Here is an 18,793-nt window from a genome sequence, read left to right as displayed (position 1 = left end):
CAAAAAAACAGATTTTGGCTGTTGCCATGGTAGTGGTGGGTCAGGATTGTTTTCCCAATTAGTGATGGTACGACCTACCTGTCAAGTATGAACAAAATCAGCCAAGCCAAAATAAATCACAGAAGAGTTAGTTACTCTAAATTTGGGGTCAACTTTCTCAGTGATGAAAAAAGATATCAAAAATTCAAATAGTATCATTGTGCCCACACTCAAGCCGAGTACAATGAGCTATGTCTGAGGTGTTGTATCCTAAATTTGTAGGAGATACATTTAGCTCGAAGCTATCTAAAAATCATTTTTTTACTGTTGCTATGGCAACGATGGACCAACATTTTTTTGCAGATTTGTCCTAATAACTAGAGTGAAGGTGTGACCTACCTGCCATGTTTGAGCGAAATCGGCCAAGCCAAAAAAATCACAGAAGAACTAATACATGAACACACTGGAAATCACACACACAAATGATTTGAGGGGCAATCCTAGTGGAGCGGATCGCCAATACCATGTTCATTAGCATATTGACCGTGAAAATACCGAAAACATTATTGCATGGGTGATATGCAAATTAGTTTTAGTCAAAATAAGTGACTGCCTAGAAGTACCATTACTGTTGTTCAAATTTCATTTCACTCGGCAAGTATATTCATGTACCCCAAAGGTAAAATATCGCACTTCTAAATATTGTTTATTTCTGCTATGTTTCGAAAACGCTACTCTTGAAAGGACTACTTTGTTTGCATATGGGGTGTGGAAATACCGATTTCATAGACGAATCAAAATAAACTGCAGTACATATGTAATAATGTAGTATACTTCATTTTTTCTGAAAACGTTTTTTCCCTGAAATATATTCCAGTGAAAATGCCATTTATCTCATACTCTATTGAGACACAGCACAGGGAAAATTGGATTCACATGTAATGCTTGACAACGTTTCAGCGAAAATAAATTAAGTGAAATTCTATGTGACTTCATAAGAGTTGGAAATGAACAAATTATATGACACCCAACCCTACCACTCCATACACAATGTAAACTATACCCCCAAAACATTCTTTCACCTACGGTTTCACCAGTGTATTCTATTTGACTTCAGAAGAAATTAAAATAAACACATTATATGACAACGCACTTAATTATAATTTCAGCCTCTAGTTCAGCACTGATTAAATAAACTACCTCGTCTTCATGCCAACTTGAAGTTATCATTCATTGCCTACATCAGTGACTTCAAAATACATGTTTCAATTCCAGGAATTTCACTTGCTATTAATTGCATGGGACTGCCAGTCTTTCATGATTTTCTATTGTAATATCAATTTTGCGATTACTCTGAACATGAAGCTGAAACCACAGACCGTCTAGACGCAATGATCCCGGGACCCGCCGTAGGCGGCAGTATTTTCATTCGAGGTCAATTTTGGATCACCAGGTCATTCCTAAACGCGTAATTAGGACTGAGTCGAGAATCAATTTTGGGTGCCAGAAATCATCCAAAGACGTTTATTTGGGTATAATTTGCGCTGTCAAGACAAAGTTCAGGCTAATAAAATATGATTGACGACGTTTTCCCATGAGAAAAAAGTGAATTATTTGTTGAAAAAGGCGGAGAAAAATTGATACGCAGAAATCGTGACGTTGACTCTACGCATGCAATGCAGCGTCATGGAAATTGTCTACAGAACACGTACACGCATCTTTCGATGACGTGATTATTTTGCCAGCCTGCCTAGGACGCCGTACAGACATTGTACTAAGGTAAGAGCCTTTGCCCTTTTCCACAAATTTTAATATATTCTTAACAATTGCTTTACCTCTAAAACTCTGTACACCATGCTATGATCATTCAGTGTTTTGTACTAAACGACTCATCGCTTAGCAAAGGCAATTTTCAGGATTTATTGGCACATGATGTCATGAATCAGAGAAACTAATAACCAAAAATAAATATTGCATCGTATATAAATGATGACAGCGATTTACTGGGCCTATGGCCTGTGAACTCGTATGATGTGTGTGCACGGTGCGACTAGTAACAATTACCTAACCTACCGGTTCTTCACGGCCACAGTTGTCGCGATGCATCTCAATAAAATAGCATCTAAAACCAATTAAGGCCGATATGTGTAAATACTTGTACATTAATGCAACCAGCAATAACGACATGCAAGAATGGCATTGGCAAAATGATAACCTCGGATGTAGCCATGTCTAGGGGCATGAATATGATTTATAGTCTTTGCCCATTAATGTAATGTTATAATGTATATGAAGTATATGATCATGATTAATCTTCATGATCATTTGTGACCACACCATTGATTATTCGGCATAGGCTACCACACACTATAATATTGAGCAGAAAGTCATGCAAGAAATTGCATTTGATTCACCACATTGGCATGGCTGGCTGTATTCATTCTTACTTTTTCATGATCATTGTTTGGTTCACTACAAGTTTCTTGTGATTTAGGCAGATTTTTGTCACATGCAAGAAACAGCAAAGGCTGCAATGTGTACATCAGGGGGCTTTTATCATGCTTGTGATGTTGCTATTGTAGGTAAATGGCCACAGCAGGAATGTACATAACTGTCATTTATTAGGCAGAAACTGATAGGGGCCAATTCCTTGTGCTCACTACACACACATGTACATCAGTGAAGGTTTTTCTGTTGCCAGCTGCCATTTTTGAAATGGTGCCACCGATCAACAGTTCATGCCACTCATCTCAACCTTAAACAATGACATGTGTTGTCATTTGTTATTAATTTTATTACTATGGAAATGAGTTACCTTTTTCTAAAATAAACAAAATTTGATAGTAATATCATCATGTATGAAAAAAATTGTTTAAAATGATTGTATTTGACATAGACTGAACATGTTGGGGAAAAAAATAAATCTAAAATAATAAAATCCCTGCTTAACTACCCAATAGTTTTTACCCTAATACTGGAAACACCAAATTTGTTTTTCATTGTCCGCATAATGGTTTGAGATCTTTTTAACATGATCCACATAAATAATGAGGGATGAACTGGGATTCTGTACAAACAGGTCCATGCATTTACATTCTATGTTTCTGGTTTGATGTTGACTCATTTACAGTCCTGTCATTGGTGATACAAGAAGTTTACTCCTTATAGCATGTGTGTGGTCTGTCTTATGCAAACCAACAATGCTGTTTTTGCACATGGTCAATTCACTCTGGTTATATGTCAGTTGACACATTACCATTGCCATGTGATAAATTCATTACTTTTACCGGTTCTATCAGTCTGATGGAATTGATATCATCATTGATAACTCTATGAAGTACAATTACATTCCATATAGTCACTTTGCACCTACTTTATTTCTTATTCATTCTGAATGGACAGTTGGATGAACATACAATAGCCTAAAAGTAAGGGGGTATATTTGTACGACACCCTGTAACTTTGCATGATATGAGTCTATAATACTGTCTTGTACAATGTTTGTAAACTATTGGTTTTGTACAGTTTATTGTTGCTACACATATACTTATTGAAAACAACAAGATATAGTATTTTCGGCAATATGACTACTACCAAATTGGTCGGTGGTGATACCTATCATTTGGGTCTTCCGTCAACACATCTGCTTTTGCACCATGAGTCGTTCCATGCACATCATACCAGATTTAATCATGACACTCTACACTAATTTACCTCATTATAATGTGCATAACCTGTGTTTTCATTGAGAGGATGCTTGAATGCACGGTAGTGCTTTCAGCATCCTCTCACTAGTTATTTACAATGTGCCTCAAGATTTAATTTATGGAAAGTCCAATCATATCCAAAGCATTTCAACAATGTTCTTCCTATTGAACATTCCTCTACTCAACACCTTACTCAAATCATTCATTACAATATATAATCCTTACCACTTGTTATAATATTCTCTACCAGGCGAGATAATTCAACCATCACCTGTATCTCCTATTGGTTCAACTTTTTACTTTATTCTTACTCGAATTTTTTTGTAAACTTGTTGTATATTAATGGTTAAGATAAAAAATAAAAAAATATGTTTTCCTTGTTCATTACAGACGTTTATTTTATTCACACTATTTTTACATGGTTGTCTTCCAACTAGTCATGCTGAGTGATGTCTAATAGCAGCTGGCCAAATTACAATCGAGTGGTGGGTGGGTCACAGTCAAGTACAAATAAGCCATTCCCTGCAAAGAACAAATATAATCATTCTTTCCGATCAAGTACTTTAACCCTCTTGATTCAAATGACATAACCAAAAGACGTAAGACGTCACCTACTTCCTATAACACACAACACCATATTCACATAATTGTTCATACATTACATGTATACATTGTCACAGCAAAATCAATTACATAAATTTACCAACAGCTCCAGCAAATCATCTGCCCATATTAACTATAGCCTCTTTTGTAATCCCTCTAATACTTATATTTTGTGTTTCAATTACATAATGTTAGTCCAAAAATGTCAGCTTCTATTATTTGAACACAATCCTATTATCAATGTCACGTTTGTATTGCGCTGGTCCCGCTAACTCTGGGTGCTGTAATTAAATCATTGTATAAGCACTTGTTAGGCAGGCTTGAACTATGCACGTGAAGCCAGCTCAGAAGTATATCCAATCCATAGATTTCTCATTGTTTGGTAACTATTTGCTGCAAATGCAACAAAAATCAAATAAAAGTATTACCCACACAGCATTCTACAGGTTATTTGTTTGTTGATTGATTTTCGATGTAGTCCAGTTCGTGTCATTTACTCATTCAGCGACAAATCACCAAAATAACATGAACGATGGAACACACATGCGCTGCTAAATTACGGCGGGAAACGTGAAAATAAAATAAATACGCTATGATAAGATGGCTGATGTATTCTGGACAAGTAAAAAACGTCCGTATCAAGAGTCAACCTGTCAAAGAAGGCCTTATAATCCATTTGAAGACATCCTGCGATTAGGTTTAAGTAGGGAACAGCCTCGCTGAATACATTTGTATAATGAGGTCCATTTCTCATTCAGAAAATAAGCCGTGTCGCTTTATAGTTTTATCTTTACAAGCAACAATCGGATTGGCAATAATAATAATAAAAAATTAATAAAATTAATTAATAAAAATTAGTTAAATCACGGCCACTATCGATTTTTAAATCCTTTGTGAATTCTAGCGCTAGATAAATAATACTTAGATGTTATTCACGGCCAAAACCGGATCAGCTGTGGTGACATTTGTCAACGTTGAACAATACTATGTCATATATGCAACGGATTACTGTATACGCAAAACGGATCGCGAAACCGACCACGAAAATACGGCAACGACCTGTGACGCCTTTGGAAAATACAGCTCGAAACTTGATGACACTCGCTATTACAGAGAATTACTACTGGCGATGAGTCATTTCCCGTGAGTCCTGATTATATTAATTACGTGTGAAAGTCTACGATTACCTACTATTATTTACGAGTCATAAAATTACCGGGATGAAATTAATAAAAGCACTAACATCAACCACGACAGCACATTATTAATAGGAGGATTCAGAGCCTGTCACATACGCACTGTCCCAACTGGCACGTAGCCGTGTTGAGCGATAATTACTTATGTAGAAGACAACTGTACTACTAATGTACCATACCTAATGAACGGAAAATATAATTGGTCAATCTATTCACAAATTACACGTGATCTATTGAATAACACGCCGAAAATGAAGCAGCCAAATCAATAGTAATGTGTAGGACGCACGAAACCGGATATGACGTTTTTATAATAGCCGGCACATGCGTAAATCTGATTGGCTAATATCCCTAAATGGTATAATCCTGAACACATATTGACTGCTATAAGGGCAATATTATCTTTTTTTCCCGAGGTGTTATAAGTCACCACATATAGTCTCGCGGAGACCGTAATTCGAGTGAATTTATGCTATTGCCCAAAAAAGCCAGTTTGATATCCAACTTGAATCATGAATGATTTTACGCTGACCAATGTGTTTGCTATTATTTGCCATGATCTTAAAAATTACGTTTCCTCAGAAGTGTTGATTAGTTGAGCTTAGAATATATTAAGTATTACCACAGACCATGGTTCTAGTCATAGCAGTACTCTGTAATCGGCCCTGGATCTGCATAACAATATGATACATGTATATATTTCGGTTAGGAAAGTATACACTATACACAATATTCATTACGATCTATCTTGCTTTCTAATGTTTTAGTGTTACGCGACTGCATTTTCCACAGCTGTGGCTATCCATCAGTCGGCTTACCAGTCTTAAAAGTGGGGGTAAACAAGCAGAAATGTGCGATATCACCAAGGATTAGTCGTTCAAAACATACTGATTTGTCTACCATGCTGGAGTTAATTCTATGTACGATAGTGTATGTTTGCTAAAAAAAAAAAAAACATGCAGTTAACCCACCTAAATCGCACACGAACATCTCGAACATAATATACTCTTAATAAATTGTCATTATTATAGTAATTCTTTAGTAACCGAGAAGTATTCAGTATTCACACATTTTGATTTGTTTCCATTTGAATTTCTGACAACAGATTCTATGATGTCATACTTTACCCATAATCCTTTGCTTGAAAATCAAGATGGCTGACTACATAAAACTGACGAAAAGTTGAATATCTAGAGAATGAAAACTGTAAATTGCATTCTCCTACATTTGTGGAGCTTTTTCTTTAAAGGTCATTATGTTGTTTGGATTGATGTTTCCTTTAAATTACAAACTCGCTCATACCAACTATATTTTAATATCACTGTCCGGGTTAGGGTGCTGACATTCGAATTCCGGGCATCGAATCTCTCTCTGTGAATGCAACAATTTGTTGACTTGAACTGCGTGTGAATCCTGAAGCGGAATCTTTGATGAGACTCATCTTCAGGTTTCACAGTTCATAGTGAATACATGTATATGGAGCACAGTGACTGTATTGCCAAGTATCAAAGCAATATTTTAATCAGCGATCACTTGGTTTTACTCCATTTTTACAGTGTGACAATGCGTGTTGAAATGAATGTTTTTTGAAAAGCGAGAGTGTTCAGGTATGCTAATGAGGGATGGGGGAACATGGTTCAAATCTTTCTAAAATTATTCCAACAGTTATAACATGCGTATAAGGTTTAGAAATCGTCTTGGTGAACTTATCACGAACTGCCTGTCTGTTCAAATTCAAGTAACACGATTCATCTCAAATCTGAATCGCTTCGCCTTTGAACTTCGAGAAGGCTACCTGAGATAGACTCTTGGCAGTGTACATTAGGCACATTTGACGAAGAATCTGTTATATAAAAAAAACTGGCTGGTAGCTAACATAATATGATATCGGATTGCGGGTTTATTGTTTATTTCTTTCTTCTATTGAATATGTCATTGAAATTCGTCGTCATTTCAAATACACGTGGCTTGCCGATGGCAACTGTTTTGTTATTATGGTACTGATAGGAAGGCATCAACAGAGTTCAAGACCTCGATTGACAATTTGCAGTATTTTTGTATTTGGTTCTATGTATGAATTGCAATACGTACATGGTCGTCATCTTCTAAGACAAATTAATATCTACAGTTATTCTTAGACAAACAGGTCAGGTCACTAGTGTAGTTGAAAGTACGAGAGGTCAACGGTCAATGTCTAATAAAGATTATATTGAACCGGTACTCGCATAAGATATCGTACGTGGTATTGCGCTATGCTTTAAATTCATAATAAAAACATGGGAACATGAAATATGGGTGCGTACACGCACATACAAACGGTGAAACTAAAAAAATACTATACGAAAACAGAATAGAAAATTTAATTAACAGCTTTATATATTTATGTCAAGTACATTTTAAATTACACGTCGATGGTCGTCGCTCAGCGCCTCGAAATTTTACGGCGACCATCGTCGTTTGATGTGCGCGAGGTGTCCGAGTTGACCTACATCGTACATTTTGTGACACGTGTCAAACCGTGTAACAGATACAGTCTGATCAAGTGTTTGTTGGCTTGTTATTGCGGTATTACTAGCTGCATTACACAGTTGATAAGCAGCCAATGTTTATTCAATACTCACCATACCGACAGACCCTAATTCTACATCAGCACAATCGTGTTGACACTCGCAACCGTTGATATGTGCGTATTTAAGTAACTGGACTTTGATACTGTAGCTAGGTTTGGTACAAAACAACACTCCCGTCATTTATTATGGGGAAAAACACGGCTGTCGTGGTGTTTTTGACGCTGCAGACTTGAACATGAGGCTCAATCTCGATTCATTCTAAGTTTAACTGTTCACTGTTTTACGAGAAAGATGATGCATGTCTGTATTCAGCACAGTTGTATGCTTTGAAATAATTTAAAACATGGCGGTCCCTACGTCACGAATAAGACTGAAGAAAAATCGTATTAGTGATGCCGAAAAGAAAGCCATCGAAAGGAATGATCACTTGGAAAGAACTTTACTTCGCGAGAAAACGTTACTGGATAAGCAATGCGATGCTCGCTTAGCATGCCTCGAGAATAACCGCAGAAAGTTCAACGCACGTTCGCATATACATAATCTACCAGTCATATTTCAAGAGGTACCAAGTGTAAAAACCCCTGCTATTGTGAAAAGATCGAAACTCCCGGACATTTCATTGACTGGATCTCTAACCAAAACCCACTCAAAGGTGAATGATCGGCATCTGGCAGTTATTGATTCATACGTATGGGGAGATTTCACAGGAATACATTCTCCCGAAAGACGCTTTCCGAATAACAATCGTCAGAAACAAAGAAAAGAGGCATTACCAGCGATTCAGCGCCACAGTTTTTCTGGATATGACGCAATATCAGTCCAAAGGCTTGAATGTTTTCTCGCGATTTTACCGATTACTAATACAGACACTAACAAGAACCGGATATAGGGGAAAACATTCCTATAAAAGTGATTTTTATGTAGTTGTAATCTTTCACCTGGATTTAAGATTTGATGACGGACGTTTCACATAAGGTATCCTTTTAATAGATTACATCAATGCCATTAGTTAATTGACAAGTGTTTAACGTACTTCAGCTGGCGTTGCCAAGTATAACACTAACAGGAGAAAATGTATACCAATCTATATTTCATATATAGTTTATGTTCAAGTATTGTTTATATCACCTTCATTGAGATGACCAGGAAGAATCTTTGAATAATAACAATCAGTAATTCGAATATACGTTTTAGTTTACCTACTTTTATATTTTTTATAATTCATTGCCGGTATTTATTATTATACAAAATGGCATAATTTCGATGCTCTACTGTCCAAAATACAGGCCAATGAGCACGTGTCTAAGTAGGTAAAAACCTGACACGTCATCAGAATGACCATACATACAACTTTAATTCTGTATATTTGATATTTGTAAGCTGTCGTGCATAAAAGAGCTAAACAACTTACAAATGACAATTATTTAAAATACAGTTTGTTAATGATTCTTGTTGACATGATGTCATCACCAGTTTGAAATTAAACATTACATAATTAAATTCGGTAAGATAATTATGATAATAAAAATGATGAGGAGGTTACTAGTATTAACAATACAATGGTTCGGTATGTTGAATACAAATCATTTTAGTTCCTAAACTTAAGTAATAAATTCAATGTGGTTTGTTCAACTTCAAAATATGTGAAGTCTTTATTCGTGTATACTCATATGGGTGTGTCTGAGCGCCTTTATTGTGCGTGTCAATGTTCACTGTATTGTTTATCTTACATTACTTATATACTTAAGTGAATAGTTAATGATTGTTCAGTGCCGCTACGGTATAACATACAATATAGTAATTATGAAATGCTAAAACTAGCTCTTCCCTTGTATTCACTGTTTGAACAAATGACCGTCAATGAATGACGACGAAAAATAATTATCAAATATTGTTCCTCAAGCATCGTCCGATAACACTGTAGTTTTATTTATAGAAAACCGTTCTTTACACTGGTGTCGTGATATTTGTTAGCGATTCTTTTCGTAAATCTTCACACATTTTCAATACGACACTACCAATATATTGGACATCAAAGGCGTATACACTCAATTCAATATTGCCTGTTTGTGTTCGTCAAGAGCATTTTTTTTCCTTCAAGGTGTCCTCTGGGGCTATATTATTAGGAATTTAATTTAAAATTCAAGCCATGATTAAGTCGATTGAAATATTCTTCCTTCAATTTCTATTTTGCTACAATGTCATTGGAATTAATATTGATGGATATTCAGCCTGAATGTTTCGAAAATCTTGTGGGAAAAGAATAAAAAAACGTGGAATAAGAGAAGGTAATTCTATAAAAGTTCTACTAACATTCAGATTAGAGATTGCCCGTAACGTCTGTTACATCAAGTGGAATAAAAAAAACATTTTCTGTATTAACATTGCAATGTTTAATTCTTTACATAAACGTGTGTAAATTATTACTTAGATAGGCTGTTTAACCAATTCTATAGTGTACAAGTAGTTTTGTGAATTGTCAAAAGATTAGTGGCGACGCGAAATGTATTCGCGTTGATTCTAACATTCACTCCACGTTATAAACTATGAAACGCACTCAGTTAATATCATTTAAACACCAAAGCATCTGGTTTAATGATTCATGAAGGATTATACATTTACAAACACAACAAAATACAAGAAAATACCAAACACTCTATTATCGTCACATGAAAACACGCGCATATTACTTGAAAATTATTTGTTTTACTTTGAAATGACATTTAAGCTGTACTTCTATTCAACATATATGTGTGCACTGAGATAATTTGTTTTTTTTGGAATTGAAATTCGACTAGTTTTTCTGTCATAGGCATGTTGTTTCAGTTCCAGAATTGACGGTGGCAGCACCAGGCATCTCTGATTCCGAGTAGATGTCAACTGAAATTTGATCGCACTCGTTAGTTTGTGTGCTCACTGACGTCATCGTTGTAGTATTAACATTATTCGTTTTGTATGACCCCTTGGTAGCAGCGCTAGCAGTATCACATCGATGACATTCACAAATGCACTGCCCAGCATCTTCAATCAATTCCTTTCTTATTTCATTGGACTCAAAGCAAAGATTATCTATCCCTACGTTGTTCAAATATCCATTGTTTTTTCTGAATCGTAAATTTTCTGTGGTAGAATTCACATCATGGCTAACAGTAAGCGATGTACTTCCGTTCACATGAACAGACAGGTTTCGATTGGAATTCTTCTTATTTCTTATTTGTCTATCCTCTTTTACAGCGGTGCGTCGTCTTTGTAAGAAATTCACAAGTATTTGCTCTGGCCTGTCGGATTTCTTTTCCCGGGTTTTAGCGTAACGTTGAACGGCGGTTACCTTTTGGAACGCGTTATTCCAAGCGCGACGCGCGCGTTGCGTAGTGTCATTATCCAAGCCGACTGTCACATCAGGGATTTCATCTTTCTCCTCTACAATACACTTTTTTATTTTGTCGTATTCTATGCATCCAATAGAGTGCTCAACTAAGTCGGCGCCGAGTATCTCCTGGTCGAGACTGAGTCGGAGACCGATAGTGAGGTTGATTACTGTTAGTAGCAATGAGGAGACGAGTATGCACCAGGCAGATATTGTAAGTATAGCTAAGAGTTGAATTCCTAGAAGATCAAATTTCCCAGTCTGTGAAAATAATTATGTTTAATATTGATGAAGTTTATATTATGTTATATTAATGGTATGGCGAAAAAAAAAAAACATACAAGTACTGTTCCTTGTCGAAATGTGAGAGTACTCGAGTGGACAGTTATAATCGCATATTCCCAGAAGATCAAGCCAAGCAATTACAGTGGGTTAAATAACACTACTGTGCGTGTGCATAGTTTTACTCGTATCGTAAATTTAAAAAAATTCGCATATCTGTTTGCACATAATAATAATATATGCATATAATTAATTTGTTTATATTTCTCATATCTCTGGTTCTAATTATTTTATACAATAATACTGTACTAATTAGATGGAATATTACAAAGTTGTTGTTGACTGTATACTTAAAAAATGTATCTGCTCTTGTATCTGGATTGCTAAATAAAGTCTAGATATAGTATGAAACAAGATAACAGGCGGTACTAGACCGTTGTGACAAAAATATATCAATTATTGCCCGTGACAATCTGTAATCAACATTGTCAAGACTACTTACATACGTATACACCTAATGATTTAGTTAAATCGTTAATTGTATGCAGACTTTTCATCAACTGTTTTCAGCGAATAACGATCCGCATACCAATAGTGTTTTAGAGAGAAATCTGCAAGACAGCAATTACAAACGCCGCACTAAGCTATGTAGCTTTCGATTTTTCTTTACGAATTGGTTGTTGTTCGCAGCCTTGTATCCTTTAGTGTACTCACCGTTGTCAACCCATCTGGTCCCTTGCCCGCCTTTATCTGCCGACCTAATATTCCGCCTGCCAGGAGACTCCAAGCACCGCACATGGCATGAACTGGCACCACACCGACAGGGTCGTCAATTTTCAATTTGTTCATTAGCTCAATGCCGGAGCAGGCAATAATTCCACCTATTGCTCCGATTAAAAAACTTTCCCAGGGGTGGGAGGCTGCACACGAACCTGGAGATAATAAAAGCTAGTTCATGATTTCCAACCTAAGTGTTCACAATATATTTTGATATTACGCTACCCCCGAGTCAGTTGCATATTTTGCATTTTGAACACAACCAAACACATGTCCACATTATAAACATATATAATTAAATATGGTTCGAGCATATCTGAAATTGAAAACTGGCATTTTATAATGACTAAGCCAGTGTGACAAGTATTCATCTACATGTTACGTAACTTTGACGTACAATGAAATGATTTACTATCATTTTAAAAATATTAAATGGAAATATTAGCAAATATACCTGTTTTATATCTAGGTAAGAGATTAAATTAGAAAAAAACCTTCTCCAATTGGTTTGAAATTGGTTTGATATTGAACGGCAGATATAAACTACGAATTACGAAACATCAACATTTGATTGGTTGTTGCATCACAGCGCTAGCGGTGACCAATACAAACTTTTCCTGACTGCTTAATGATGCTACCATTTGATCTAAATAGTATAGCACCTTTTAAATGAAACCTTTACCATCTAAAGGAACTTAAACAAATGTGCTAAAATGTTACGAATTATTTATATAAAATTATTGTGTTGTCCGTCTACCGATATATAGCTTTTCTTAACAGCAAAATAGTATTACTGAATGATAAAAACCCGTTTTTCAAGTTGAGCTGGTTTTAAAGTAGTCAACGCACTTTCTATTGTACAATTATATCACAATGTGTAATATATTGAATTAAACTTACTTGTTATAGATACTAACGCTCCGAGAACACCGTTGATAATGTATCCAACGTCAAATTTTCTTCTTTTTGTCACGTAACTAAAAAAAAAACAATCCATTAAGTTATTCAGCTATGAACTCAGCTGACATAATTTTGACACTAAAATGTCTTTGAATTTATCTACATTTTATTTGTGTCTGCGACTGGCTAATTAAAAAAAAGCAAAAGAAATCTTGACGTATCCGAAGAGCTAGTTGTATGTATTTTGACCAATTATAGATTTTAGAGTAGAGCTTAACGTTATAAATATTAACATCAAATTCATTGTTCTCAAGATGAAATAGTTTGATAACAAATATCTTCCTTGAGTCAATTGTCGGTTCTTCGAAAAACTGACGAGACAATTTCCCTTATAAATAAACTATACAATTGCTCTTATCAATATTTCTAATACCATACATATTACATTAAATTCTGTAGCATAATGAATTGTCATTGTAACACCACGTCCACAGAGATCTCACCTGAGGGTAATTGCCACAATTCCTCCAGCCATCGAAGAGCAAATCGTCGATACAGCCGACCTAGATGTATATATAATCAGTAAATCACTGCCATTAAAAACATGATAATATCCATGCGAGACATTCAGCCAAACACTATGCCATAAGTTTAGGATTACGATAATGCTTCAAACGGGTCGTAGTGCATTGCTTCACCAAATGCATATTATATCAACACATTCACCCTTCATATAACAAGCTGATTTAGAATATTATTCATTAAACACTATAAATACGTTTCGTTTTCGACATTGTGAAATTATTTTATGGAGAAAGCTAAAGTATTCGTTTAACTATATTTATAAGCTATTGTTCATACATGAGTACTGTAGTTGATTTCATTCAGCTGCTTCCAGTCATATTTCAATACAAATGAAATGCAATAATATCGAGATTATTATGAGTTTTCTTTAATATTCACGCATAATCGGTGATTATGAAAATTATTATTGATGTACATATGGAATACATTTCTCTATGAAATATTCTTAAAATTAGCTGTTTTAAGGTTTTTTTCCAAAACATTTAAAAAAAATGTAATGTCTTTTTGTAGTGTTGTTTCATACAACATGGCTCTTTAAAATATATGATATGGTGCTCATGCCACGTACATATACTGGGTATATATAATTTGGAAATTGTATGAAAACAGGGAGAATAATTTGAAACATAGCGCTATATTGGCGTATGTTGTATAGGTCATTCATTAACAATCAAAAGTACTGGAAATGTCATTGAAACACATATGTTGAATTCATGTCATGCAGAGATAGTCAGTGGTCTCAATTACCTTGCCGCTAATTTCCATTTTTCTGCCGTTATTCCATTTGTGCTTCCACAATTAAATCCAAGCCAACCCCACCTGGAATTGTAAAAGAGGGTCACGAATGATATCAGAAAATATTATGCTTCCCTCTCTAGTTGCCGAATATTATGTTGACCCCCTAAGTTGTCGAAAAATGTACGGAACACAAATCATCTACCTATGGCATCGACAATATATCTTGATGGACGTACTGTGTGTGCTACAACAACAATAACGCGCGGGAAATATTCTATACCAAATTATTTTATATATCTGGTAGCATTGTTCTTTATTGTTATATTGTCCTTTTATAGGACAGTCAAACAATTTAATAATGTCTTCTGTACAAATTTTTACCTCAAATATCTCGGATCACAAATTCATATTAATGTTTTATGTTATAATTCCATGGTAAACATATGGCATTCAATATCAAACTAAGGCCTGATCCGCGTACAATTTCATTTTTCATCAAATAACATCTCCGGGGAACTGATGCTGATCATAAATGCTTTGAAATCAAATTCTGGAGATAAGTAAACCATCTCGTTCTCTGAATTATAACTTAATATAAACCGTGTGTCTATTGTCATCGAATACCCACTGGGAAAATTCAGTTTAGTTCATAACACTATTCTTGGGACGTGTCTCAGTAGCCGCAAGCCATAAACATGTGTGACGAACAAACATAACCTATTAGTTATCATTCGAACAATCAAATTATAGCTTTTAACTATATCGTGATTTTCACTTATATTTACTAAATAATACACGTGATTTATTTTGTGCCATGCATTGGAATACTTGGTTTTCGTGTTCTATTTCATTTTATTGCAAATAATATTTTTGTCCTCGTTTCCATCACAATATTGTATGCAATAACACACTTATTTATGTAATTAAACAATTCTGATTACGTCACGTTCAGATTGCGTTACGTAATATGTTTATGTGTGATATTGCAGTCTTTCTTTAAAAACATTCTCGGTATTAGCGGTCGTTGAATTAAAAACAATAGACTGCTTCAATGTTACTGGTGCGAAATATAAATTATAGGCGCATGCGCAAACAGTAATGTCATGGTACAGTGTCCATGTAGATATGTATTTGAACAAGACATTGCAAATTTAGAAATTTATGATAATTGCTTCTCCAAACTATAACCTTGCCATTTTTTGATGGTACTATATACGAATATAGCATATGTTAAGGTTCCGTACACTAATATTGTCATCAGATTCAAAACGTATTTATCATTTATGCAAAGTTGTTTTAGGTTGCAATGTTACACCGTTCAAAACGGGAATATACTTACAATTCACAACATTTCGACGTGTTAGAATAGTTAACATGTAAGTGTTGTGCTGCAGATTTGTGTGGTGTGGGTGGCGTGGTGTGTATGAAATGATTAAAACAGCAACAATACAAACCATAACATAAACATTCCTAGTATGGCGTTGGTAGGAGATCCCATAGGTGGCGGTGATTTAGATGAGTATCTCCGATGCCGCGGTTTCAAGAATATAGTAGCAACCAATCCTGTTATCCCTCCTGCAATGTGCACTGGTCCCGCACCTGCTATATCCAATACACCGAGCTGGTAGAGAAATCCTCTCTCGGCCCACACCCAATGTGACGGGAAACTAAACACAAGGGTATTGACAAATGAGAAGACGATGTATGCTTCGAGACGCGTGCGTTCCACCATTGCTCCTGATACGATCGTTGTTGCCGTGGTTGCGAATGACGCGTGAAAAACAAACTGGGAGTAACGTGTTCCCATCTCTGTGTCATTCGCTTGATAGAAGAAATCTCCAAAACCACTAAACGCATTCGCTCCTGGAGAGTCTCCAAAACTAAAGGCATAACCAAACATCCAGTATGTAATACCTCCATAAATTACATCCACTGCATTTTTCACCATAATATTGACTTCATTTTTCAATGTTGCAGTACCACTTTCCAGTAAGCCAAAGCCTAGAAAAAATACAAGGTTGGGTGTTGTGTTTACAAACTATATGATTACTACGTGCCAGTTAACTGCCGCGAGAAGAGTCTGAAATGAGGGATTACATATTTCGCCTTCTACGTAGTTAGTTATTTAGATGACCGTTGCTGTTGTTATTGTTGGCAATGTAACATATGGTATATTTGATATGCAATAAATTATAGTTGAATATGTTGCATATATATATACATTATATATTTTCTGTATGTCCCCCGTGTCGAAATATTATACACGAGGTTAACTTCAAATATAAGAATTATTTTGGATTGAATGCATATTCAAAATGGCGAATGTGGTGCTTACATATTCTCCCCCATTATACGCTAACTGTGCTATCAAAGTTAAACCTTACGATTAGCGTAATTTGTCAAAGTTTAAGTTCAAAGTTTATGTATGTATATTTGATATTAATTAAATTTGTTGTAACAGTTTATAATGGTGAAAATTATGGAAACTTAGAACGTGCCCCCACCAACCAATTTAACAAATGTCTTCGTGGAAATGGTGGCGTTAATTTACGGTTGATATTACTTTTAATAGGAATAAACCTACCTGACTGCATGGTAAATATAACGAATGCGCTGCTCAGTATCCAAGTGGCATCGTCCCATTCGTTCGGTAACATGTATAATAATATCGTTGTGTTATCACAATTTAAACTAGCGTTGATAGTCATGATGTTATCGTACTGATGCGACGACCGCAATTAACATATTCCTCCTGAAAAAAATAATATTATAGAACTATAATGATGTATTTACCCGACCGAATAAGTTGGCATTATTTCCATCTGATTTATTCATGTTAGTCGAATATTTTTTTAAGATTGGTGTGACTGGTTTTCGTGTTTGTGTGTCATTTAGAAACAGGGACCAAAGCTGTGAAGCCCAAGCACAATATACGTTGAATGTTCCCTATATGATTCCATGCCACAACCAAACACACTGAGTCAAAAATAACAAATGAACTTACTTTTTTTGCTAATGAATTTTCAACTTGTGATTCTGACCGCGACGAATGAAGCTAATATGATGAATTTGTTTTGACGTCATTTTGATATGTCGAGTCACAAACGCGACGAAAAAAAACAAGGTCGTGTTACAGCGCAAGCGCAAATGAGAACATTTTTGTTGTATGATCAGTGACATTCATACGTGAGTGGCGTGATCTTCGTTAAACGCACCTACACTCAACGGATGATTAGACGTTAACATTGTATTGCCAAGGGCGGCGAGGCTATGGTTACTAGGTAACATCAATGAAGCTCTTATAACCAGAAGTAACAAACATAAGTAACGAACCATAAGTAACGACTTCATTCTATTATGTTCAAACGCTTTGATTGTATTCTGCGACTCGTGACTCGTAAAAAATACAGTTAATGCAATACTGTAAAATACGTCTTTTTAGTTACATGTTATTCAACTAATTAAGCTAATCTGTAATTTCGCTAATTCAAGATGTTGCTAACTTTGAATAAAGTATATTCTCACAAAGAGATTGTTGTCACTTAAGCTAAATTAAGATTCATGCATTGAGCCAAATTTGCTGAAAGGCCATATAGCGATGTGTGAGTAAACAAGTTTTACAGTACTTACAAACAGACAGACTACGTCAATGATCACGTGGTGTGTGTTCTCCTTTTTCTAAATTGCGTTATATTGCTACCCACCTGAGTTAGTACTGACTCTATTCTCAGTATGATCCTTCCTTAATAACATCTTTTTCAAGTTTATCATCATTCTATTACCATATCTGGCACTACGGTACGCTGCCATCAGAAAACACTGTTAATTTGCCTCTAGTGTTGAATTGTGCTAGTTTTAATGATGTATTTATGAGTATGATTCTCCGCCCACAAGCTGTTAGACAAACATCAATAGTGATGCCGTAGTCAGTGCTAGACCAAATGTTGTCGGATATCATTGAAATTTGTACATGAATTTTAGCCACAAGTCATTTTTATGGAATGTTTGTTCAGATGATTTCGTAGCAAAAATACTATAGCTGGTCGAAAACGCTATACAACAAATGCCAGTTTGCCTTTAGTGACTTTA

At 35.4% G+C, this 18,793-nt stretch overlaps 1 protein-coding gene across 1 annotated transcript; it reads right to left on the bottom strand.

The window, feature by feature from the left end:
- Positions 1–10,861: 10,861 nt before the first annotated feature.
- LOC102803576 (putative ammonium transporter 2) lies at positions 10,862–17,412 on the bottom strand. The gene is made up of 7 exons (XM_006819192.1): positions 17,289–17,412; positions 16,159–16,705; positions 14,714–14,785; positions 13,885–13,944; positions 13,382–13,458; positions 12,419–12,636; positions 10,862–11,683 (listed from the first exon to the last, which is right to left on the bottom strand). The coding sequence occupies exons 1-7, from the start codon at positions 17,410–17,412 to the stop codon at positions 10,862–10,864; spliced, it is 1,920 nt and encodes a 639-aa protein (XP_006819255.1).
- Between the last annotated feature and the right edge of the window lie 1,381 nt (positions 17,413–18,793).

The sequence above is a fragment of the Saccoglossus kowalevskii genome, chromosome 13 (genome assembly GCF_978046115.1).
Source record: "Saccoglossus kowalevskii chromosome 13, keSacKowa6.1, whole genome shotgun sequence".
NCBI classification, from domain to species: Eukaryota; Metazoa; Hemichordata; class Enteropneusta; family Harrimaniidae; genus Saccoglossus; species Saccoglossus kowalevskii.
Note: the sequence above shows the minus strand (reverse complement) of the source record. Positions and strands in the feature narration are given on the sequence as shown.